We start from the raw sequence: 26882 nt of genomic DNA on the forward strand, positions 1-26882 counted from the left end.
AACTTGGCGTCAAAACAAATTTCATTTATGGGACTTTGTCTATGTATTGACCTCCACGGGGGCTAGGGCAGGAGAGCCGTGAGCTCCGCTGTGAAGCTTTGACAGGTAATCCTCGAATCATCCAAAAGAGACTGGATTATTACTTTTTAACTAAATCAAAAAAGGCTTGTATAATAATAACAATATAATATTGTATCTTCTCAATCAAATAATTGGATCCCTTACAACCCTTTAAGAATGAGAAGTAAAAACCCGAATTTCAATCACAATGTAAATGACAGCTTGTATGGGATTTATTTCAGTGATCAAAGTACAAGGACTTGACTGAAACTGAGCTGACAGAAACAGCTTCACTTCAAGGCAAGTGGTCAGATGGTGACGTCACCACAGTGACTGACAGCTTATGGTGTGTTTCACAGAGAGAGAGGAAATGACTACTGTAGATGGGCCTGTTACATAATGTATTTGCTGCAAGTGCTGAAAGAAAATATGGCAGGTTTCTATCATGATGATTATTCTCCCAAAAATATACATTTTTAGTAAAAATTAAATTAAAAACACTTTCTAAAACATCCTTAAAATATAATAGAAAACTACATTGAACAATCTCTAGGCATGCACGTTATCAAAGAGTATGATAGTAAAGCTGCAATATGTAAGTTAACTTTTGGGGTGACCCCACCAAATGACCATAGAAATGTGAGTTATAGATCTGTCATTCTAATTTAACGCAAGTCTAAGAAGCTGTAGATCTGTTCTATGTGTAATATTTATATGCTTCTCGTTCTTAAGTTTCATTATTGCGTCTTCTACTTTCAGTTTTGCAAACCAGCTTCAAACAGCTGAAAATACAATATTTTTGGTTATGGAAAATATATTTCACAGCGGTTTAGATTATACAATGATTCTATACACTGTACTTGCTTGCTTTGTCCCATAAACTGTAATTAGGCGAACTATTCGAATTTTAGCAACCAGGAAATGGTGGAGTGATTTCTGCATACTGCACCTTTAATGTTCCCCTGTTCATAATGTGCCTAGTACCGAGAACCGCAGGTCAGCTACTAGATTAAACCAGAGAGGAAGAGGCGAAGCGAGAGGTTTCACTCTCGCCAAAGTATGTCCAAAATAAGCCCAATGCGTTTCTAAAGGCTTATTTTGGACCTACAGTAAGCTTGTCGCCTGCCTTCCCGTGTTTAGGATAACGACTCCCATTGTAAGGGCGTAGACATGAGCAACTCGTCATTATATCAAGATCTCTGCTACAACGTTGAACAAAACGATATTAACTAACAAGGTCAGCGAATGATGTCATATTTATGCAAAATCAACAGAATGCAAAATTGCGCACATGATGTCGCTGCAGTAGCAGCACGGACCCATTTTGATAGCACAAAAAAGGAGGGCATATTCTTGATTGACGGTGGTTGGACCAGTTACATCCATGCATCTCTTACGAGATTGAGGACTCCAGACCAATACAAACCATCCGTAGTATTAACACGCTTTCGTCTTTTTGGAAACGGAAAGAAAGAAGCATGGAGACAGGCGATGGGAGTTTGTGCGCTGAATGTCACCGATAGATAGTAAATACAACTCTGCGTTATCTAACTTCCATATTCAAGTATTTCAGTCACCACCAGAACGTTTGACAGAATGCCTAGAGTGAATCTCACGTGAGATTCGCCTTTTGAGTGAACGATGGTAACATTTCACATGGACAGCTGTAGTTGTTATAGCTTCTACCGAGAATAGGGTCTACACATAATCTAGCTATCTATCTACATACAATGGGCAGAACCTATCAGCTATGCAACATTTGTTGTGATTTGCTTTGAATCATAATGTTGCCATGCTCTTGGGGATTGTGGAGAAGCGCTATTCACACCCTCAAGACATTCAGGTTAGTCAAAACTCTCTGAGCTAGTTGCTTTTATTTCAATTAAATGTATCCTGATCATAACCATACTTCTACCGTTTTATAACCAATATATTCCTTAATAATATCCCTTAACAAATCGATAACCCACATTTTGTTACCCAGACATATAACAGTCCCATGATCTGACGTATCTTCCCGGTCTTAAATATAGCTGCAAGCAGCGATGACCCGGGGTCCAAGCCTTTTTTTGTCCTGTTTTCACTAGCTCAAATATTATGCCATATTTTACAAGTCATAAAATGTGTTTCTGGTACAACACCCCTCACTGTCCACGTATGTCTGTCAAAGCTGCAGGGGGGAGGGTTAACCTTAGGCTGCGTTGGGCTGGTATGTATTACAAGACTAAGGCACTAGCCCTCTGAGCCATGCTCACCTCATGGTTGAACACTATGGAAGAACATACAGTGCCTTCTGAAAGTATTCAGACCCCTTTACTTTTTCTACATTTTGTTACGTTACAGCCTAATTCTGAAATTGATTAAATAAAAAATAATCTTCAGCAATCTACACACAATACCCCATAATGACAAAGTAAAAAAAAAATATATAGACATTTTAGCAAATGTATTACAAACAGAAATACCTTATTTGCATAAGTATTCAGACCCTTTGCTATGAGACTTGAAATTGAGCTCAGGTGCATCCTGTTTCCATTGGTCATCTTTGAGCTATTTCTACAACTTGATTGGAGTCGATCTGTGGTAAATTAAATTGATTGGACATGATTTGGAAAGGGGCACACACCTGTCTATATAAGGTCCCACAGTTGACAGTGCATGTCAGAGCAAAAACCAAGCCGTGATGTTGAAGGAATTGTCCGTAGAGCGCAGAGACAGGATTGTGACAAGGCACAGAATTGGGGAAGGGTACCAAACAATGTCTGCAGCGTTGACGCTCCCCAAGAACTCCGTGGCCTCCATCATTCATTAAATGGAAGAAGTTTGGAACCACCAAGACTCTTCCTAGAGCTGGCCGCCCAGCCAAACTGAGCAATTGGGGGAGAAGGGCCCTTGGTCAGGGAGGTGACCAAGAACCCGATGGTCTCTTTGACAAAACTCTAGACTTCCTCTGTGGAGATGGGTGAACCATCAGGACCTCAGACTGGGGTGAAGGTTCACCTTCCAACAGGACAATGACCCTAAGCACACAGCCAAGACATCTCAGGAGTGGCTTCGGGACAAGTCTCTGAGTGGCCCAGCCAGAGCCCGGACTTGAACCCGATTGACCATCTCTGGAGAGACCTGAAAATAGCTGTGCAGCAATGCTCCCCATCCAACCTGACAAAGCTTGAGAGAAGAATGGTAGAAACTCCCCAAATACAGGTGTGCCAAGCTTGTAGCGTCATACCCAAGAAGACTCAAGGCTGTAATCCCTGCCAAAGGTGCTTCGACAAAGTATTGAGGAAAGTGTCTGAATACTTATGTAATAATAATAATAATAATAATAATTTAGGGGGGTGGGGGACAATTTAATCCATTTCAAAATAAGGCTGTAACGTAACAAAATGTGGAAAAAGTCAAGGGGTTTGAAAACTTTCAGAATACACTGTATGTGGATGAATTGCAGGTTCCAGTGTTTCACAAATCATATAACATTCCATTCAGTAGGTCGCTTTCATCCAAAGCAACTTAGTCATGCATGCATACAAATTCTTTACACTATTTTGCCAGTGCCATGCTCTACCAACTGAGCTACAGAGAACCACCATGTGGGTAGTGGACAACTGCACACTTCAGGGAAAAAGTGCAGAGTAGTGACATGCATAGCCTGCAAGGGCACCAAACCCTCCAATAGCACAAATACGCTGAGTGGACAAAACATGAAGAACACCCTCCTAGTGTTGAGTTGCAAACCCCCTTTTCCCCTCAGAACAGCCTCAATTTGTCAGGTCATGGACTCTACAAGGTGTTGAAAGGGTTCCACAGGGATGCTGGCCCATGTTGACTCCAATGCTTCCCACAGTTGTGTCAAGTTAGCTGGATGTCCTTTGGGTGGTGGACCATTCTTGATACACATGGTAAACCTTTGAGTGTGAAAAACCCAACAGCATTGCAGTTCTTGACACAAACCGGTGCGCCTGGCACCTACTACCATATCCCATTCAAATGCATTTCATTGTTTTGTCTTGCCCATACACCCTCTGAACAGCACACATACACAATCCATTTCTCAATTGTCTCAAGGCTTAACAATCCTTATTTAACATGTCTCCTCCCCTTCATCTACACTGATTGTAGTGTATTTAACAAGTGACATCAATAAGAGATCATTGCTTTCACCTGGATTCACCTAGTCAGTCTATGTCATGGAAAGAACTGGTGTTAATGTTTTCTGCACTCAATATTTGGCCCAACATTAGATTTCTATAATGTACTGAACTGAACTGTAATGCACTGAACTGTACTGCAATGTGCTGTACTGAACTGTGCTGTAATGTACTGAACTGTACTGTACTGAACTGTGCTGTAATGTACTGAACTGTACTGAAATGTGCTGTACTGAACTGTGCTGTAATGTACTGAACTGTAATGCACTGAACTGTACTGCAATGTGCTGTACTGAACTGTGCTTTAATGTACTGAACTGTACTGTAATGTACTGTACTGAACTGTACTGTAATGTACTGAACTGTACTGTACTGAACTGTGCTGTAATGTACTGAAATGTGCTGTACTGAACTGAGCTGTAATGTACTGTACTGAACTGTACTGCAATGTGCTGTACTGAACTGAGCTGTAATGTACTGTACTGAACTGTACTGAAATGTGCTGTACTGAACTGTGCTGTAATGTACTGAACTGTACTGCAATGTGCTGTACTGAACTGAGCTGTAATGTGCTGTACTGAACTGAGCTGTAATGCACTGTAATGTACTGAACCGGTCACAACCTGTAGACTTATTCACGTGCTGCTGTGTGGTTTGTTGCCAATCCTTACTTTGCTACCTGCCAACTTTACGGTTTTTACTTTATAATTACCGTTTTATATATATTTTTTCTTCTCAACTTTTCATTAAACTTTTTCACTCCGGACGCTTTATCTGGATGTGGTTCGTCAGGACCACCACCAGCCGAAGCTAAGTAGTAACATTAACATGATGCCTTCTAATTGCAGTCGCTGCACTCGTAATATACAGGAGAACGACCGCCTTACGGCGAGGATAGCTGTGCTTCAAGCCCAGCTTCAGACGCAATCATTAGGCAAGGGTAATATCAGTGTAGGAAAGGATGAAGCATCGTCTGTGCCACCAGTAAGTACAGATGGTAGTATAAATCCCCTCGCACGGACAATTTTCTCATGGCTTCTGGAAGGAAATGCTCAACCGGTGTCGCTCATTCAGCCGACAGAAACTTTCAACCGGTTTTCCATTAAGCAACGAGTCGGAGTGAGAGGCCAAGCCTTCTCTGATCTCTCTTCCTTCCGTTACGGGGTCTGAGACACCGAAGCCTCCCACCATTAGCTCTGACAAATTGAACACCCTACTCATTGGCAACTCCATTACCCGTAGTATTAGATTTAAAACAAATCATCCAGCGATCATACACTGTTTACCAGGGGGCAGGACTACCGACGTTAAGGCTAATCTGAAGATGATGTTGGCTAAGGCTTAAACTGGCGAGTGTAGAGAGTATAGAGATATTGTTATCCACGTCGGCACCAATGATGTTAGAATGAAACAGTCAGAGGTCACCAAGCGCAACATAGCTTCAGCGTGTAAATCAGCTAGAAAGATGTGTCGGTATGGAGTAATTGTCTCTTGTCCCCTCCCAGTTAGGGGGAGTGATGAGCTCTATAGCAGAGTCTCACTTCTCAATCGCTGGTTGAAAACTGTTTTCTGCTCCTGCCAAAAGATAGCATTTGTAGATAATTGGCCCTCTTTCTGGGACTCACCCACAAACAGGACCAAGCCTGGCCTGCTGAGGAGTGACGGACTCCATCCTAGCTAGAGGGGTGCTCTCATCTTATCTACGAACATAGACAGGGCTCTAACTCACCTAGCTCCACAATGAGAGGGTGCAGGCCAGCTTAGTGGAGTCTGCCACTAGCACAGTCAGTATAGTCAGCTCAGCTATCCCCATTGAGACCGTGTCTGTGCCTCGATCTAGGTTGGGCAAAACTAAACATGGCGGTGTTTGCCTTAGCAATCTCACTGGAGTAAAGACCTCCTCCATTCCTGTCATTATTGAAAGAGATTGTGATATCTCACATCTGAAAATAGGGCTACTTAGTGTTAGATCCCTCACTTCCAAGGCAGTTATAGTCAATGAACTGATCATATCCTTGATATGATTGGCCTGACTGAAACATTTAATCTTTTGAGCTTTTAGTCATGAAAACTATGCAGTCTACTCAATCACTTTTTACAGCTACTGTTTACAGGCCTCCTGGGCCGTATACAGCGTTCCTCACTGATTTCCCTGAATTCCTATCGGATCTTGTATTCATGGCAGATAGTATTCAAATTTTTGGTAACTTTAATATTCACATGGAAAAGTCCACAGACCCACTCCAAAAGGCTTGCGGAGCCATCGTCGACTCAGTGGATTTTGTCCAACATGTCTCCTGACCTACTCACTGCCACAGTCATACTCTAGATCTTGTTTTGTCCCATGTAATAAATGTTGTGGATCTTAATGTTTTTCCTTATAATCCTGGACTATCGGAACACCATTTTATTACGTTTGCAGTCTCAACAAATAATCTGCTCAGACCCCAACCAAGGAGCATCAAACGCTGTGCTATAAATTCTCGGACAACCCAAAGATTCCTAGATGCCCTTACAGACTCCCTCCACCTACCGAAGGACGTCAAGAGTACAAAAATCAGTTAACCACCTAACTGAGGAACTCAATTTAACCTTGCGTAAATCCCTAGATGCAGTCGCACCCCTAAAAACTAAAAACATTTGTCATAAGAAACTAGCTCCCTGGTATACAGAAAATACCCGAGCCATGAAGCAAGCTTCCAGAAAATTTGAACGGAAATGGTGCTACACCAAACTGGAAGTCTTCCGACTAGCTTGGAAAGACAGTACCGTGCAGTATCGAAGAGCCCTTACTGCTGCTCGATCATCCTATTTTTCAACTTAATTGAGGAAAATAAGAACAATCCTCAATGTATTTTTGATACTGTCGCAAAGCTAACTAAAAAGCAGCATTCCCCAAGAGAGGATGGCTTTCACTTCAGCAGTGATAAATTCATGAACTTCTTTGAGGAAATGATCATGATAATTAGAAAGCAAATTACAGACTTGTCACGCCCTGGTCAAAGTATTTTGTGTTTATCTTTATGTATTTGGTCAGGCCAGGGTGTGGCATGGGGTTTTTGTAATTGTGGTGTGTTTGTCTTGGGGTTTTGGTGGTGGTATTGGGATTGTAGCTTAGTGGGTTGTCTAGCAAGGTCTATGGCTGTCTGGAGTGGTTCTCAATCAGAGGCAGGTGCTTATCGTTGTCTCTGATTGGGAACCATATTTAGGCAGCCATATTCTTTGAGTTTGTCGTGGGTGATTGTCCTTAGTGTCTTACTTACTCTCTGTTAGTTTGCACTAGATAGGCTGTTTTCGGTTTTCATTTACGTTTATTGTTTTGTAGTGTTTAGTGTTTAGTCGTGTTTACGTTTTGTTTAATAAATATGGATCGCAATCGACACGCTGCAGTTTGGTCCGACTCTCCTTCATCACCACTAGAAAACCGTTACAGAATCACCCACCACCAACGGACCAAGCGGCGTGTCAACAGGCAGGAGCAGCCGAAAGAGGAGAGGCAACAAAGGCAGCAACAGCGGCGCAATGAGGATTGGACATGGGACGATATATTGGATGGCAAGGGTTGCTACACATGGGAGGAGATCCTGGCGGGAAGGGATCGCCTTCCATGGGAACAGGTGGAGGCACTTAGGAGAGCAGAGGCAGCCGGAGAGAGGAGCCGGCGATACGAGGGAACACGGTTGGCAAGAAAGCCCGGGAGTCAGCCCCAAAATTTCTTGGGGGCTTACAGGGAGTATAGCTATGCCAGGTAGGAGACCTGCGCAAACTCCCTGTGCTTACCGGGGGCTGGAGAGACCGGGCAGGCACCGTGTTATGCTGTGGAGCGCACGGTGTCTCCAGTGCGGGTGCACAGCCCGGTTCGATATATTCCAGCTCCTCGTATCGGCCGGGCTAGAGTGGGCATCGAGCCAGGTAAGGTTGGGCAGGCTCGGTGCTCAAGAGCTCCAGTGCGCCTGCACGGTCCGGTCTATCCAGTACCACCTCCACACCCCAGCCCTCCGGTAGCAGCTCCCGCACCAGGCTTCCTGTGCGTGTCCTCGATCCAGTACCACCAGTTCCAGCACCACGCACCAGGCCTTCAGTGTGCCTCGCCTGTTTAGCGCAGCCAGAGCCTTTCTCCTCTCCTGCGCTGCCGGAGTCTCCCGCCTATCTAGCGCTGTTAGAGCCTTCCTCATCTCCAGCGCTGCCGGAGTCTCCCGCCTGTTTAGCGCAGCCAGAGCCTTCCTCCTCTACAGCGCTGCCGGAGCCTCCTGCCTGTTTAGCGCAGCCAGAGCCTTTCTCCTCTCCTACGCTGCCGGAGTCTCCCGCCTGTTCAGCGCAGCCAGAGCTGCCAGTCTGCAAGGAGCAGCCAGAGCTGTCAGTCTGCATGGAGCAGCCAGAGCTGCCAGTCTGCATGAAGCAGCCAGTCTGCATGGAGCAGCCAGAGCTGTCAGTCCGCATGGAGCAGTCAGAGCTGTCAGTCTACATGAAGCAGCCCGAGCTGCCAGTCTGCATGAAGCAGCCAGTCTACATGGAGCAGCCAGAGCTGCCAGTCTGCATGAAGCAGCCAGAGCTGTCAGTCTGCATGGAACAGTCAGAGCTGTCAGTCTGCATGGAGCAGCCAGAGCTGTCAGTCTACATGAAGCAGCCCGAGCTGTCAGTCTGCATGAAGCAGTCAGTCTACATGGAGCAGCCAGAGCTGTCAGTCCGCATGGAGCAGCCAGAGCTGTCAGTCTACATGAAGCAGCCCGAGCTGCCAGTCTGCATGAAGCAGCCAGTCTACATGGAGCAGCCAGAGATGTCAGTCTGCATGAAGCAGCCAGAGCTGTCAGTCTGCATGAAGCAGCCAGAGCTGTCAGTCTGCATAGAGCAGCCAGTCTGCATAGAGCAGCCAGTCTGCATGGAGCTGCCAGTCTGCATGGAGCTGCCAGTCTGCAAGGAGCTGCCAGTCTGCAAGGAGCTGCCAGTCTGCAAGGAGCTGCCAGTCTGCACGGAGCTGTCAGTCTGTAAGGAGCTTCCAGTCTGCAAGGAGCTGCCAGTCAGCACGGAGCCGCCAGAGCGGTCAGTCTGTAAGAAGCCGCCAGAGCTGTCAGCCTATATGGAGCAGCTAGTGCCGCCAGTCTGCCCAGCGCCGCCAGTGCCCCCAGTCTGCCCAGCGTCACCAGTCTGCCCAGCGCCGTCAGTCTGCCCAGCATCGCCAGTCTGCCCAGCATCGCCAGTCGGCCCAGCACCGCCAGTCTGCCCAGCACCGCCAGTCTGCCCAGCGTCGTCAGTCTGCCCAGCGTCGTCAGTCTGCCCAGCGTCGTCAGTCTGCCCAGCGTCGTCAGTCTGCCCAGCGCCGCCAGTCTGCCCAGCGCCGCCAGTCTGCCCAGGGTCGCCAGTCTGCCCAGCGTCGCCAGTCTGCCCAGCGTCGCCAGTCTGCCCAGCGTCGCCAGTCTGCCCAGCGCCGCCAGTCTGCCCAGCGCCGCCAGTCTGCCCAGCGCCGCCAGTCTGCCCAGCGCCGCCAGATCTGCCAGTCAACCAGACTCTTCCAGATCTGCCAGTCAACCAGACTCTTCCAGATCTGCCAGTCAACCAGACTCTTCCAGATCTGCCAGTCAACCTGACTCTTCCAGATCTGCCAGTCAACCTGACTCTTCCAGATCTGCCAGTCAACCAGACTCTTCCAGATCTGCCAGTCAACCAGACTCTTCCAGATCTGCCAGGATCTGCCAGTCAGCCAGGATCTGCTGAAACCACCAGCCAGCCAGGAGCTGGTAGATCTATCTACCTGCCTGAGCTTCCTCTCACTCCTGAGCTTCCTCTCACTCCTGAGCTTCCTCTCACTCCTGAGCTTCCTCTCACTCCTGAGCTTCCTCTCACTCCTGAGCTTCCTCTCACTCCTGAGCTTCCTCTCACTCCTGAGCTTCCTCTCACTCCCGAGCTTCCTCTCACTCCCGAGCTTCCTCTCACTCCTGAGCTTTCTCACTCCTGAGCTTTCTCTCACTCCCGAGCTTCCCTCAGTCCCGAGCTGCCTCGGTCCCGAGCTGTCCTTCAGTCCCGATCTGCTCCTCAGTCCAGTGGGGTTCTGGGTGGGGACTACTAGGCCATGGTCGGCGGCGAGGGTGGACTATCCAGGGACGAAGGGAGAGGGGACTAAGACATTAAAGGAGTGGGGTCCACGTCCCCGCGCCGGAGCCGCCACCATGGACAGACGCCCACCCGGACCCTCCCTATTGTTTTGAGGTGCGTTCGGGAGTCCGCACCTTAGGGGGGTTCTGTCACGCCCTGGTCAAAGTATTTTGTGTTTATCTTTATGTATTTGGTCAGGCCAGGGTGTGGCATGGGGTTTTTGTAATTGTGGTGTGTTTGTCTTGGGGTTTTGGTGGTGGTATTGGGATTGTAGCTTAGTGGGTTGTCTAGCAAGGTCTATGGCTGTCTGGAGTGGTTCTCAATCAGAGGCAGGTGCTTATCGTTGTCTCTGATTGGGAACCATATTTAGGCAGCCATATTCTTTGAGTTTGTCGTGGGTGATTGTCCTTAGTGTCTTACTTGTACTCTCTGTTAGTTTGCACTAGATAGGCTGTTTTCGGTTTTCATTTACGTTTATTGTTTTGTAGTGTTTAGTGTTTAGTCGTGTTTACGTTTTGTTTAATAAATATGGATCGCAATCGACACGCTGCAGTTTGGTCCGACTCTCCTTCATCACCACTAGAAAACCGTTACAAGACTCCTCTTTACATCTGTGTATTTCTCCAACGCTCAGTTGTACTGAGTCTGCAAAACACTAAGATCAAGGGAGACACTCAAGTTTTTTTAGTACTATATCTCTTGACACATTGATGAAAATAGTCAAGGCCTCTAAACCTTCATGCTCCATACTGGATGTTATTCCAACTAAACTACTGCTTCCTGTGCTTGGCCCTCCTATGTTGAACATAATAAACCTATCCACCGAATGTGTACCAAACTCAATAAAAAATGGAAAAACTGTTGCGTAGCAACTCACTGCTTCCTGTAAACATACAATGTGTGGCGTCAGACCGAGGCTCTGCATCTGTCCTCGTGCTCCTAGACCTTAGTGCTGCTTTTGATACCATCGATCACCACATTCTTTTGGAGAGATTGGAAACCCAAATTGGTCTACACGGACAAATTCTGGCCTGGTTTAGATCTTATCTGTCGGAAAGATATCAGTTTGTCTCTGTGAATGGTTTGTCCTCTGACAAATCAACTGTAAATTTCGGTGTTCCTAAAGGCTCCGTTTTAGGACCACTATTGTTTTCACTATATTTTACCTCTTGGTGATGTCATTCGGAAACATAATGTTAACTTTCACTGCTATGCGGATGACACACAGCTGTACATTTCGATGAAACATGGTGAAGCTCCAAAATTGCCCTTCCTGGAAGCCTGGGTTTCAGACATAAGGAAGTGGATTGCGGCAAATGTTCTACTTTTAAACTCGGACAAAACAGAGATGCTAGTTCTATGTCCCAAGAAACAAAGAGATCTTCTGTTGAATCTGACAATTAATCTTGATGGTTGTACAGTCGTCTCAAATAAAACTGATGGACCTCGGCGTTACTCTGGACCCTGATCTCTCTTTTGACGAACATATCAAGACTTTTTCAAGGACAGCTTTTTCCATCTACGTAACATTGCACAAATCTGAAACTTTCTGTCCAAACATGATGCAGAAAAATGTATCCATCCTTTTGTCACTTCTAGGTTAGACTACTGCAATGCTCTACTTTCCGGCTACCCAGATAAAGCACAAAATAAACTTCAGTTAGTGCTAAACACGGCTGATAGAATCTTGACTAGAACCAAAATCATATTACTCCAGTGCTAGCCTCCCTCTGATTTCAAGGTTTTACTGCTAACCTACAAAGCATTACATGGGCTTGCTCCTACCTATCTCTCTGATTTGGTCCTGCCGTACATACCTACACGTACGCAAATTTCTAAGCAAACAGCTGGAGGCAGGGCTTTCTCCTATAGAGCTCAATTTTTATGGAATGGTCTGCCTACCCATGTGAGAGACGTAGACTCTGTCTCGACCTTTAAGTCTTTACTGAAGACTCATCTCTTCGGTCGATCCTATGATTGAGTGTAGTCTGGCCCAGGAGTGTGAAGGTGAACGGAAAGGCACTGGAGCAACGAACCACCCTTGCTGTCTCTACCTGGCCGATTCCCCTCTCTCCACTGGGATTCTCTGCCTCTAACCCTATTACGGGGGCTGAGTCACTGGCTTACTGGTGCTCTTCCATGCAGTCCCTAGGAGGGGTGCGTCACTTGAGTGGGTTGATCTTCGTGGGCAAACCCTTCGAGTTCGTGCAGTGGGGTAGATCTTCGTGGGCTATACTCGGCCTTGTCTCAGGATAGTAGGTTGGTGGTTGGGGGCTGTGCTTTGGCAAAGTGGGTAGGGTTTTATCCTGCCTGTTTGGCCCTGTCCGTGGGTATTGTCGGACGTGGCCACAATGCCTCCCGACCCCTCCTGACTCAGCCTCCAGTATTTATGCTGCAATAGTTTATGTGTCGGGGGGCTAGGGTCAGTTTGTTATATCTGGAGTACTTCTCCTGTCTCATAGCCACCGTGCATCTACACCTGCATTGCTTGCCATTTGGGATTTTAGGCTGGGTTTCTGTACAGCACTTTATGACATCAGCTGATGTAAGAAGGGCTTTATAAATACATTTGATTGATTGATTGAACTGTACTGTAATGTGGTGAACTGTAATGTGTTGTAATGTACTGAACATAATTCTAGTGTACTATACTGTACTTTACTGTACTGTACTGAATCTACTGTATTGTACTGTACATAACTATACTGTACTATACTAGACTGTACTGTACAGAACTATACTGTACTATACTAGACTGTACTGTACAGAACTATACTGTACTATACTAGACTGTACTGTACAGAACTATACTGTACTATACTAGACTGTACTGAACTATACTAGACTGTACTGAACTATACTGTGCTATACTAGACTGTACTGTACAGAACTATACTGTACTACACTAGACTGTACTGAACTATACTGTGCTACACTAGACTGTACTGTACAGAACTATACTGTACTATACTAGACTGTACTGAACTATACTGTGCTACACTAGACTGTACTGAACTGAACTATACTGTACTACACTAGACTGTACTGAACTGTGCTGTACTATACTATTTTTACCCATTTAAACTAGTCTTGGTCAGGTCATGGTCTCGATCCACTGGTCCTTAGTCTGGCTCTTAAAAACTCTTGATCTGGATTTAAAGGATTCTGGTCCTGATTTCATCTCTGGTACTCTCACCAATCGAATACTTTTGAATCCATGTGGGTAGTGGACCACTGCAGACTTCAGGAAACATTGTAGAGAATTTAGATGCATGGCCTTCCCTCATGGCCTTCCCTCAGGGCCTTCCCTCAGGGCCTTCCCTCATGGCCTTCCCTCCAAGACTGAATTGAATTGTCAGGCCCGACCTCACTCAACTTTATTGGCTCACAGCGGCCATGATGTTTACGATATCAACTGCTTTTGAAGATCTTGGTCTTGAGATGCTGTCCAGCAAGTTTCTGAGAAATCTGTGTCTGAGTCCACGATCGACAGCCTGATCAACTCTATGCGAAGGAGATGTGTTGCGCTGCATGAGGCAAATGGTGGTCACACCAGATACTGACTAGTTTTCTGATCCATGCCCCTACCTTTTTTTAAGGTATCTGTGACCAACAGATGCATATCTGTATTCCCAGTCATGTGAAATCCATAGATTATGGCCTAATGACTGATTTCCTTACATGAACTGTAATTTATGAAAATCTTAGAAATTGTTCCATGTAGTGTTTTATATTTTTTGTTCAGTGTATATATATATCGCACTTTTCATGCACCCAGTCGCTTGACAATTGTGTAAATGTCTCCAGCAGAGCATCTCCATCAGCGAGGGGCCTGTGTATCCCGACCAGAGCGGTATGCGATGCTGAGACCATCTTTGCCCTGTCGTCGGGCCACGGCAGGTGTGGTGTGGCGGTGGTCCGTGTCAGTGGTCCTGCCTCCTCCATGGTCCTGAGAAACATGGCAGGTCTGACCCAGGCTCTACCCCCTCCTCGTACCGCCCTGCTACGGAGGATCACTGACCCCCAGTCCAAAGAGCTGCTGGACCGAGGACTGGTCCTCTGGTTCAAAGGTCAGATCGGTCCTAGAGGACACCTCACAGTTATTATTGGATAAACCCACAATGCATTTTGATTAAAACATTTTTTTTATAAGCATCTCATAGTAGCTGTTCTTGTTTGTCTTATCCAATGTTGTTGTGACTGTTGTTGTGCTTTCTTGTCAGGTCCCCACAGCTTCACAGGGGAAGACAGTGCAGAGTTTCATATTCACGGAGGTCCTGCAGTCATCACAGCTGTCTTACAAGCCCTAGGTAAACACACAGTCATATGATGAGAGATATGGAACTAGGTTAGAGCACAGTCATTTGTAGAGAGATATGAGTGGTCTGATTGAGTGTGATGTCCAGAGAGTACAGAGTATCTGCTGATGCTCCAGATACTCAACTAGTCTAAAGAAGGACAGTTTTATTGCTTCGTTAAAAAACAGTTTTCAGCTGTGCTTAGATGACTGCAAAAGGGTTTTCTAATGATCAATTAGCCTTTTTAAAATGATAAACTTGGATTAGCTAACACAACGTGCCATTGGAACACAGGAGTGATGGTTGCTGATAATGGGTCTCTGTACGCCTATGAAGATGTTTTCTAAAAAACTACAATAGTCATTTACAACATTAACAATGTCTACACTGTATTTATGACCAATTTGATGTTATTTTAATGGACTTTTTTATTGTTGCTTTTCTTTCAAAAACAAGGACATTTCTAAGTGACCCCAAACTTTTGAACGATAGTGTGTGTATATATATATATGCATGTATGTAGTACTAGGCTAGAGCCTAGAGGAGATAAGTGTTCTTGTAGCTGTTCCATCTGAGTGTCTGCGTTGCTTTCCTTCCTGCAAACACTTTCCTTGAACTTGAGCGCAATGCAGAACTGTTGTCAGCGTCCTTGCAATGTTCATATTTGGCTGCTAGGGGGCAGTGTTATATAAATGAATGTAATCTGTGCAGTGTCTCAGATTTGCATCTTCTCAGAACAGCCAGTCAACAACAAAATACATAAAGCTGATGATTATATAATCCTGCTATCTCCTGTAGTTATCAGCATTGTTCTTCTTTATTAATGCTGTAGTAGTACAACTGGCAACAGTCAACTGTCTCTGGTTGATGTAATGCCTTTGCAGAGCATGTAAGAATCAGGCCACCATATTGACAACCAATAAATTAAGTTCTGCAAAGATTCTAACAAAAACACCTTAACTCATTCCCAGTGTTGTTTTTGCCACTCACAGTGACCCCAGAATGACCCTTCAACTCTGAAACTCTGACCCTATGCCTTCATGAGCCTAGAGCCGGTTAGGGGGTTTGTCTCTTTCTGGTAGTGTGTGTATTTCTCAGGAAGACAAGAGACAAGCAGCCAGCGGACACATAACATTAAATACGCCTACAAATATACACTGAGTACGGTCACATGCAAACAATAATCTGTTAAATGTGGATAATCAGATTAATATAATAGTTTGATTCAAACTTTTACATACTTTGCAAGAAGAATGATTTCCCTAATAATCCTGATGGTACTCTGATAAATACAGAAATCAGGCTACCCGATGGTACTCTGATAAATACAGAAATCAGGCTACCCGATGGTACTCTGATAAATACAGAAAACAGGCTACCTGATGGTACTCTGATAAATACAGAAATCAGGCTACCCGATGGTACTCTGATAAATACAGAAATCAGGCTACCCGATGGTACTCTGATAAATGCAGAAATCAGGCTACCCGATGGTACTCTGATAAATACAGAAATCAGGCTACCCGATGGTACTCTGATAAATACAGAAATCAGGCTACCCGATGGTACTCTGATAAATACAGAAATCAGGCTACCTGATGGTACTCTGATAAATACAGAAATCAGGCTACCCGATGGTACTGATAAATGCAGAAATGATAAATACAGAAATCAGGCTACCCGATGGTACTCTGATAAATGCAGAAATCAGGCTACCCGATGGTACTCTGATAAATACAGAAATCAGGCTACCCGATGGTACTCTGATAAATACAGAAATCAGGCTACCCGATGGTACTCTGATAAATACAGAAATCAGGCTACCCGATGGTACTCTGATAAATGCAGAAATCAGGCTACCCGATGGTACTCTGATAAATACAGAAATCAGGCTACCCGATGGTACTCTGATAAATACAGAAATCAGGCTACCCGATGGTACTCTGATAAATACAGAAATCAGGCTACCCGATGGTACTCTGATAAATGCAGAAATCAGGCTACCCGATGGTACTCTGATAAATGCAGAAAACAGGCTACCCGATGGTACTCTGATAAATGCAGAAAACAGGCTACCCGATGGTACTCTGATAAATGCAGAAAACAGGCTACCCGATGGTACTCTGATAAATGCAGAAAAGGCTACAGGCTACCAGGCTACCTGATGGTACTCTGATAAATGCAGAAAACAGGCTACCTGATGGTACTCTGATAAATGCAGAAAACAGGCTACCCGATGGTACTCTGATAAATGCAGAAATCAGGCTACCCGATGGTACTCTGATAAATGCAGAAAACAGGCTGATAATGAGTTTAATATTGATTTATTACTGTGTATGTAAAATTACCCACTGAGTGTACAAAACATTAAGAACACCTGCTCCTTCTGTGAATCCAGGTGAATCCAGGTGAATCCAGGTGAATCCAGGTGAAAGCTATGATCCCTTATTGATGTCGCTTGTTAAATCCACTTCAATCAGTGTAGATGAAGGGGAGGAGAGGATTTTTGAGCTTTGAGACAGTTGAGACGTGTTGTGTATGTGTGCTGTTCAGAGGGTCTTGGCGCTCCAGTACCTCTTGCTGTGCGGTAGCAGATAAAATAGTCTATGACTTGAGTGACTGAAGTCAAATGCATTAGAGTGTCTAGTTTGAGAAACAGACGCCTCACAAGTCCTCAACTGGTAGCTTCATTAAATTGTACCGCAAAACACCAGTCTCAACGCCAACAGTGAAGAGGTGACTCTGGGATGCTGGCCGTCTAGGCAGAGTTCCTCTGTCCAGTGTCTGTGTTCTTTTGCTCATCTTAATCTTTTATTTTTATTGGCCAATCTGAGAAATGGCTTTTTCTTTGTAACTCTGCCTAGAAGGCCAGCATCCTCTTCACTGTTGACGTTGAGACTGGTGTTTTACGGTACTATTTAATGAAGCTGCCAGTTGAGGACTTGTGAGGCGTCTGTTTCTCAAACTAGACACTCTAATGCACTTGTCCTCTTGCTCAGTTGTGCACCGGGGCCTACCACACCTTTTTCTATTATGGTTAGAGCCAGTTTGCGCTGTTCTGTGAAGGGAGTAGTACACAGCGTTGTATGAGATCTTCAGATTCCTGGCAATTTATCGCCCAGAATAGCCTTCATTTCTCAGAACCAGAATAGACTGACGAGTTTCAGAAGATAGTTCTTTGTTTCTGGATGTTTTGAGATACTCAACTAGTCTAAAGAAGGCCAGTTTTATTGCTTCTTTAATCAGAATAACAGTTTTCAGCTGTGCTAATGTAATTGCAAAAGGGTTTTCTAATGATCAATTAGCCTTTTAAAATTAGAAACTTGAATTAGCTAACACAACGTGCCATTGGAACACAGGAGTGATGGTTGCTGATAATGGGCCTCTTTACGCCTTTGTAGATATTCCATAAAAAATCTGTTGTTTCCAGTCACTTACAACATTAACAATGTCTACACTGTATTTCTGATCAATTTGATGTTATTTCAATGGACAAAAAAAAGTGCTTTTCTTTAAAAAACAAGGACATTTCTAAGTGACCCCAAACTTTTGAACGGTAGTGTACATTGCCTTAGTGAACCTTAGTAACCTTGGCTTGTGAACGATAGGGAACCTTATTAGTGACCTAAGTGTTGTCTTTGTCTTGCTGTGTGTGTGTAACTAATTAACCCTGGATTTGACCCTGTTTGAGTAATTCTCTGTCTTGCTGTGTGTGTGTTACTAATTAACCCTGACTTTGACCCTGTTTTCTCTGTCTTGCTGTGCGATGTGTGTTATGCAGGAAGCCTGGAGGGTGTGAGGCCTGCGGAGGCAGGGGAGTTCACGCGGAGGGCCTTCCACGCGGGGAAACTGGGCTTGACGGAGGTGGAGGGCCTGGGGGACCTGATCCACGCTGAGACTGAGGCCCAGAGGAGGCAGGCCCTCAGGCAGATGGATGGGGAGCTGGGCCGCCTCTACCAGGACTGGAGTTACAGGCTCAAACGGGTAGGTAGTAGGTTCCCCAGAGAAAGAGAAAACACGTGGATGGTTACCTAGCCTGGATCGGCTTCACCCAGCGTGTTGTTCTCTAAGCCAGCCAGTTGTTTAGCGGTGTTGCATAAAAACCACACAGATCTCAAAGTTAGGATTCAGGCCTTTGTGGACACTGTAGAAGTCTAGGGTGAGCTGTTTGAGTTGGCGTGGTCGCCCCCAGGCAATTGTTATAGTGGTCTGATTAAGTGTGATGTCCAGAGAGTGTCTTGTCTATACTGTAGTTGTCTGACAGCAGGGATGAGAGATCAGGGATCAGGAACCAGCTGATCCTAGATCTGTGCCAATGGGCAGCTTCTACCCGGAGTGTATCGTGCGATCTCTACCTTGGCACCAGACCTGGGTATCAACGCTTCGCCACCTCTCCTGAGAGGAGTGCTACAGAAAAGAGCCTAATTTTGGCCTTCCTGAGGAAAACCGTCAGCAGCCTAACAAAATCCAATCTCTATTTGTCAAAATAGTATGTTTGGAATCTACCTACTGTAGTTTCACCCTTTCCCTAGTTCGGCATGCAGACAATGCTGCTATTGTTTTGCTATTGTTTCTCTGGTACAATGTGTGGATTGAGGGAACCTGCAGTCGGCTGATGTTTCCTCTCCTAGTGGGCCTATTGAACTGTCAATCATTCCATGTGTCAATCAACATTCAGATGTTTAGGGTGCATTTCAGTAGCGATGATGCCTTCACCTGTTTATTTCTGTCGTGGCACAGGAAGGGAGACAAGGAGAGGATGCTTTGTTTAGTCTACTGAGATGATTTAGTCTACTGAGATGATTTAGTCCACTGAGATGATTTAGTCCACTGAGATGATTTAGTCCACTGAGATGTTTTAGTCCACTGAGATGTTTTAGTCCACTGAGATGTTTTAGTCCACTGCGATTATTTAGTCTACTGAGATGATTTAGTCCACTGAGATGTTTTAGTCTACTGAGATGTTTTAGTCCACTGAGATGTTTTAGTCCACTGAGATGTTTTAGTCCACTGAGATATTTTAGTCCACTGAGATGTTTTAGTCCACTGCGATGTTTTAGTCTACTGAGATGATTTAGTCTACTGAGATGATTTAGTCTACTGAGATGATTTAGTCTACTGAGATGATTTCGTCTCCTGAGATGATTTAGTCTACTGAGATGATTTAGTCTACTGAGATGATTTAGTCCACTGAGATGATTTAGTCCACTGAGATGTTTTAGTCCACTGCGATGTTTTAGTCTACTGAGATGATTTAGTCTACTGAGATGATTTAGTCTACTGAGATGATTTAGTCTACTGAGATGATTTAGTCCACTGAGATGTTTTAGTCTACTGAGATGATTTAGTCCACTGAGATGATTTAGTCCACTGAGATGTTTTAGTCTACTGAGATGATTTAGTCTACTGAGATGATTTAGTCCACTGCGATGTTTTAGTCTACTGAGATGATTTAGTCTACTGAGATGATTTAGTCTACTGAGATGATTTAGTCTACTGAGATGATTTAGTCTACTGAGATGATTTAGTCTACTGAGATGATTTAGTCTACTGAGATGATTTAGTCTACTGAGATGATTTAGTCTACTGAGATGATTTAGTCTACTGAGATGATTTAGTCTACTGAGATGATTTAGTTCACTGAGATGATTTAGTCCACTGAGATGTTTTAGTCTACTGAGATGATTTCGTCTACTGAGATGTTTTAGTCCACTGAGATGATTTCGTCTACTGAGATGTTTTAGTCTACTGAGATGATTTAGTCTACTGAGATGATTTAGTCTACTGAGATGATTTAGTCCACTGAGATGATTTAGTCTACTGAGATGTTTTAGTCTACTGAGATGATTTAGTCTACTGAGATGATTTAGTCTACTGAGATGATTTAGTCTACTGAGATGATTTAGTCTACTGAGATGATTTAGTCTACTGAGATGATTTAGTTCACTGAGATGATTTAGTCCACTGAGATGTTTTAGTCTACTGAGATGATTTCGTCCACTGCGATGTTTTAGTCCACTGCGATGTTTTAGTTTACTGAGATGTTTTAGTCCACTGAGATGTTTTAGTCTACTGAGATGTTTTAGTCTACTGAGATGTTTTAGTCTATCCCTCTGACCTAGAAGACAATCACGACAGAGAAACTTAAATCATTGCCAAAGGAATTAATATAGAGAGGACCGCATATATTGTTGTCTCTCTCGCTCAACATCTGTCTGTTTGTTGTTTCAGTGTTTGGCTCACGTGGAAGCCTTCATAGACTTCAGTGAAGATGAGCTCATCGAGGACGGGGTGTTAAATCAAGGTGGGTACTCCCCCTTCTCTGGAACAAAATAACAATTACGGAAGTGAGTTTTCCAGGGGGAGTTGGCATGGCTTTCCTGTTTGTATCTGCAGAGAGGGAGAGCTAGCGTCATTGAGAGGAGATATGCATCAAAGTGCTGAAAAGACTGTCTCCTTGGAGGAAGTGGGGAGAAGGGGCCACAGGGACACTGCAGGCATTCATCTTGTCTTCAAAGCCTGGCCTCTCAGGCTGTCCAACACAGGAATACACTGTCAGCAGCTACAAACCTGCTCTCTCTACCATCCCTCTCTCTCTCTGTCTCTCTCTCTCTGCCACCTTTCTGTCTGTCTCTCTACCACCTCTCTCTCTCTGTCTCTCTCACTGCCTCCCTCTCTCTCTGTCTCTCTACCACCTCTCTCTCACTCTCTGTCTCTGTCACTTTCTCTCTACCACCTCTCTCTCTGCCTTTGTCTCTCTCTACCACCTCTCTCTGCCTTTGTCTCTCTCTCTCTCTACCACCTCTCTCTCTCTGTCTCTCTCTCTCTACCACCTCTCTCTCTCTGTCTCTGTCTCTCTCTCTGTCAAATTCAAATTCAAGCTGCTTTATTGGCATGAAAAACATTGTCAATATTGCCAAAGCAACAATGTATACTATATACATGGTTATAAAATGATTAAGAATAACAAATAATAACATAAAAGGGTAGTAAATAATAATACAAAATTACATTAAAAAAAACAATAAAATGGTAACAGTCAGTAGTAGAAATGTAATAAATATAAAAAGCTAAACATGGAAAATGAAACTATAACTAACTTATAACTGTCATCTTCACCATTACATCAGTACTACAACTACCATCATCATTATTACTACAACTACCATCATCATCATTACTACAACTACCATCATCATCATTACTACAACTACCATCATCATCACTACTACAACTACCATCATCATCATCACTACTACAACTACCATCATCATTACTACAACTACCATCATCATCATTACTACAACTACCATCATCATCACTACTACAACTACCATCATCATCACTACTACAACTACCATCATCATTACTACTACAACTACCATCGTCATTATTACTACAACTACCATCATTACTACTACAACTACCATCATCATCATTACTACAACTACCACCATCATTACTACAACTGCCATCATCATCATTACTACAACTACCATCATCATTACTACAACTACCATCATCATTACTACAACTACCATCATCATCATTACTACAACTACCATCATCATTACTACAACTACCATCATCATCATTACTACAACTACCATCATCATCATTACTACAACTACCATCATCATTACTACAACTGCCATCATCATTATTACTACAACTACCATCATTACTACTACAACTACTACCACCATCATCATCATTACTACAACCATCATCATCATTACTACAACTACCACCACCATTACTACAACTACCATCATCATTACTACAACTACCACCACCATTACTACAACTACCATCATCATTACTACAACTACCACCACCATTACTACAACTACCATCATCATTACTACAACTACCACCATCATTACTACAACTACCATCATCATTACTACAACTACCACCACCATTACTACAACTACCATCATCATTACTACAACTACCACCACCATTACTACAACTACCATCATCATTACTACAACTACCACCACCATTACTACAACTACCATCATCATTACTACAACTGCCATCATCATTATTACTACAACTACCATCATTACTACTACAACTACCACCATCATCATCATTACTACAACCATCATCATCATTACTACAACTACCATCATCATCATTACTACAACTACCATCATCATCATTACTACAACTACCACCATCATTACTACAACTACCATCATCATTATTACTACAACTACCACCATCATTACTACTACAACTACCATCATCATTACTACAACTACTACCATCATCATCATTACTACAACTACTACCATCATCATTACTACAACTACTACCATCATCATTACTACAACTACTACCATCATCATCATTACTACAACTACCATCGTCATTAAACTGGTATCATTACCATCACCCTACTACCCATACCACTACTATTTGGAATGATAATCACAACAACAATAATAATAATAAATAAGTTACTGCTTACTATGCAGATGTTATTATTCAGTGTCCCTCAGGCTGTGGCAGGAAAATACATATTTGGCTGTAAGAGGAGCCATTGCTCCTTCGCCCATGAGTATTCTTAGTTCTTCCTCTGGGTTTAATAAGTTAAAATGTGGAATTAATGTAGTCATTTCTGTGAATAATGAATCTCTTTGTGAGGAATATTTCTCACAGTAAAGGAGAAAGTGCATCTCTGTCTCTACCTCCCCTGTCGTGCAGTGACCACATACATGCTCCTCTTTGGGTAGCCATGTCTTTTTATGTTTCCCAGTTTCTATTGCCAGTTGGTGGTCACTCAGCCTGTACTTGGTAAGGATCTGTCTCTGCTTCGTATCTTTGACAGAGTAGAGATAATCAGCCAATTCATATTCTCTTTTTAGGGCCAGAAAGCAATTTAGTCGGCTTGCGATTTTGTTTCGTTTTTCCAATGTTGTAAATATGAGTCCTTTGATTGGTTCATGATTTTTTGTTTATTGGAATTCTTTCTTTTGAAGCAGTGCTGGTCTCTGTTTGGTTGGTGAGGTCCAACACCAGCTGACTGAGAGGGCTCGTTTCTGGGCTCAGCTCTTGAGTTTGAAGTGCTTTAAGTTGCAGACTTGAATTTAGATGTGGCCAAAATGTTGATGATCTCACTGGAAAGAGGCCCAATTCTGCCCTTCCTGCATTAGTTGCTGTATTTCTCTGGATTTATAGAATTTTCCGACAGAATTCTGCATGTAGGGCTTCAATTGGATGTTTGTCCCACATTTTAAAGTCCAGTTTATTGAGTCGCCCCCTGGATTTCACTGTTAAATATTTTAGTCCAAATTCTAACTGGGATTTTGAATCATTTTATTATTATTGCATACAATGCTCTGCAGGCTTTTTCTTTGAGTGCATTCACTGCCATATTAACGTTTCCCGATGCAGATATGGTCAGACCCAAGGTATGAGGCATTTTTTGTGTGTTCAATTATGGTGTTGTTTAGGGTGAATTTATATTTGTGTTTCTGACATCAGTTTTTTTTTTAAGGGAAAATCATGATTTTCGTTTTTGGGAAATTTACTGCCAGGACCCAATTATGGCAATATTGCTCTAGAATGTTAAGGTTCTGTTGAAGACCTTCTTTGTTTGGTGATAGAAGTACCAAATCATCAGCATATAGCAGGTATTTCACCTCTGTGTCAAGTAGTGTGAGTCCTGGTGCTGGAGAATAGTCCAACATGTCTGCTAATTCATTGATATAAATGTTGAAAAGATTTGGACTCAAACTGCAGCCTTGTCTCACACCTCGACGTTGTGGAAAGAATACTGTTCTTTGGTTTTGGATTTTTATTGCACACATGTTTTCTGTGTACATACAGATGAAGTCGGAATTTTACATACACCTTAGCCAAAGACATTTAAACTTAGTTTTTCACAATTCCTGACATTTAATTCTAGTAAGAATTCTCTGTCTTAGGTCAGTTAGGATCACTAATTTATTTTGAGAATGTGAAATGTCAGAATAATAGTAGAGAGAATTATTTCTTTCAGCGTTTATTTCTTTCATCACATTCCCAGTGGGTCACAAGTTTACATACACTCAATTAGTATTTGGTAGCGTTGCCTTTAAATTGTTTAACCTGGGTCAAACGTTTCAGGTAGCCTTCCACAAGCTTCCACAATAAGTTAGGTGAATTCTGGCCCATTCCTCCTGACAGAGCTGGAGTAACTGAGTCAGGTTTGTAGGCCTCCTTGCTAGCACACGCTTTTTCAGTGAACACAAATGTTCTATAGATGAGGCCAGGGCTTTGTGATGGCCTCTCCAATACCTTGACTTTGTTGTCCTTAAGCCATTTCGCCACAACTTTGGAAGTATGCTTGGGGCCATTGTCCATTTGGAAGACCCATTTGCGACCAAGCTTTAACTGATGTCTTGAGATGTTGCTTGAATATATCCACATAATTTTCCTTCCCTCATGATGCCATCTATTTTGTGAAGTGCACCAGTCCCTCCTGCAGCAAAGCACCCCCACAACATTTCACCTTTATTTAACCAGGTAGGCCAGTTGAGAACAAGTTCTCATTTACAACTGCGACCTGGCCAAGATAAAGCAAAGCAGTGTGACAAAAACATCAACACAGAGTTACACATAAACAAACGTACAGTCAATAACACAATATAAAAGAAAAATAGAAAGATCTACATACAGTGTGAGCAAATGTAGAAGAGTAGAGAAGAAAGGCAATAAATAGGCCATAGAGGTGAAATAATTACAACTTAGAAACATGAAACATCAGGCTGCCACCCCTGTGCTTCACGGTTGGGATGGTGTTCTTCAGCCTGCAAACCTCTGCCTTTATCCTCCAAACGTAACGATGGTCATTATGGCCAAACAGTTCTATTTTTGTTTCATCAGACCAGAGGACATTTCTCCAAAAAGTACAATCTTTGTCCCCATTTGCAGTTGCAAACCGTAGTCTTTTTATGGCGGTTTTGGAGCAGTGGCTTCTTTCTCGCTGAGCCTTTCAGGTTATGTCTATATAGGCCTTGTTTTACTGTGGATATAGATACTTTGGTACCTGTTTACTCCAGCATCTTCACAAGGTCCTTTGCTGTTGTTCTGGGATTGATTTGCACTTTTCACATCAATGTACGTTCATCTCTAGGAGACAGAACGTGTCTCCTTCATGACCGGTATGAAGGCTGCGTGGTCCCATGGTGTTTATACTTGTGTACTATTGTTTGTACAGATGAACGTGGTACCTTCAGGCATTTGGAAATTGCTCACAAGGATGAACCAGGCTTGTGGAGGTCTACAATTTTCTTTCTGAGGTCTTGGCTGATTTCTTTTGATTTTCCCATGATGTTAAGCAAAGAGGCACTGAGTTTGAAGGTAGGCCTTGAAATACATCCACAGGTACACCTTCAATTGACTCAAATCATGTCAATTAGCCTATCAGAAGCTTCTAAAGCCATGACATCATTTTGGGGAATTTTCCAAGCTGTTTAAAGGCACAGTCAACTTAGTGTATGTAAACTTCTGACCCACTGGAATTGTGATACAGTGAATTATAAGTGAAATAATCTGTCTGTAAACAATTGTTGGAAAAATTACTTGTGTCATACACAAAGTAGATGTCCTAACCGACTTGACAAAACTATAGTTTGTTAACAAGACATTTGTGGAGTGGTTGAAAAACGAGTTTTAATGACTCCAACCTAAGTGTATGTAAACTTCTGACTTCAACTACATTTTAAGTCATACACCTGACCACCAAGCCCACTTTGGAGAGTTTTGTAGAATAGGCCTTTGTTCCAAATATAATCAAATGATTTTTTTAAAGTCAATAAAGCAAGCAAAGATTTTGCCCTCTTTTTTTTGATGGACATGTTTATTAATTAGTGTGTGTAAGGTGTATATATGGTCAGTAGTGAGATGGTGTTTATTAATTAGTGTGTGTAAGGTGTATATATGGTCAGTAGTGAGATGGTGTTTATTAATTAGTGTGTGTAAGGTGTATATATGGTCAGTAGTGAGATGGTGTTTATTAATTAGTGTGTGTAAGGTGTATATATGGTCAGTAGTGAGATGGTGTTTATTAATTAGTGTGTGTAAGGTGTATATATGGTCAGTAGTGAGATGGTGTTTATTAATTAGTGTGTGTAAGGTGTATATATGGTCAGTAGTGAGATGGTGTTTATTAATTAGTGTGTGTAAGGTGTATATATGGTCAGTAGTGAGATGGTGTTTATTAATTAGTGTGTGGTGTTTATTAGGTGTATATATGGTCAGTAGTGAGATGGTGTTTATTAATTAGTGT

The 26882-nt window shown here is 43.2% G+C and overlaps 1 protein-coding gene across 4 annotated transcripts in view; it reads left to right on the forward strand.

Moving 5' to 3' along the window:
• Positions 1–1500: 1500 nt before the first annotated feature.
• gtpbp3 (GTP binding protein 3, mitochondrial) overlaps positions 1501–26882 on the forward strand; it is a 38268-nt gene continuing 12886 nt past the window's right edge. The window contains exons 1-5 of one of the 4 annotated variants that reach the window (XM_042322492.1): positions 1501–1586; positions 14106–14368; positions 14522–14608; positions 18378–18580; positions 20828–20900. In XM_042322492.1, coding sequence (XP_042178426.1) covers positions 1552–1586; positions 14106–14368; positions 14522–14608; positions 18378–18580; positions 20828–20900 — 661 coding nt within the window. In that variant the 5' untranslated portion in view covers positions 1501–1551. Of the gene's footprint in view, positions 1904–14105; positions 14369–14521; positions 14609–18377; positions 18581–20827; positions 20901–26882 lie in introns of all 4 variants that reach the window. The other 3 variants (XM_042322490.1, XM_042322491.1, XM_042322494.1) reach the window with 3 other exon arrangements.

Source organism: Oncorhynchus tshawytscha, linkage group LG05 (genome assembly GCF_018296145.1).
Source record: "Oncorhynchus tshawytscha isolate Ot180627B linkage group LG05, Otsh_v2.0, whole genome shotgun sequence".
NCBI classification, from domain to species: domain Eukaryota; kingdom Metazoa; phylum Chordata; class Actinopteri; order Salmoniformes; family Salmonidae; genus Oncorhynchus; species Oncorhynchus tshawytscha.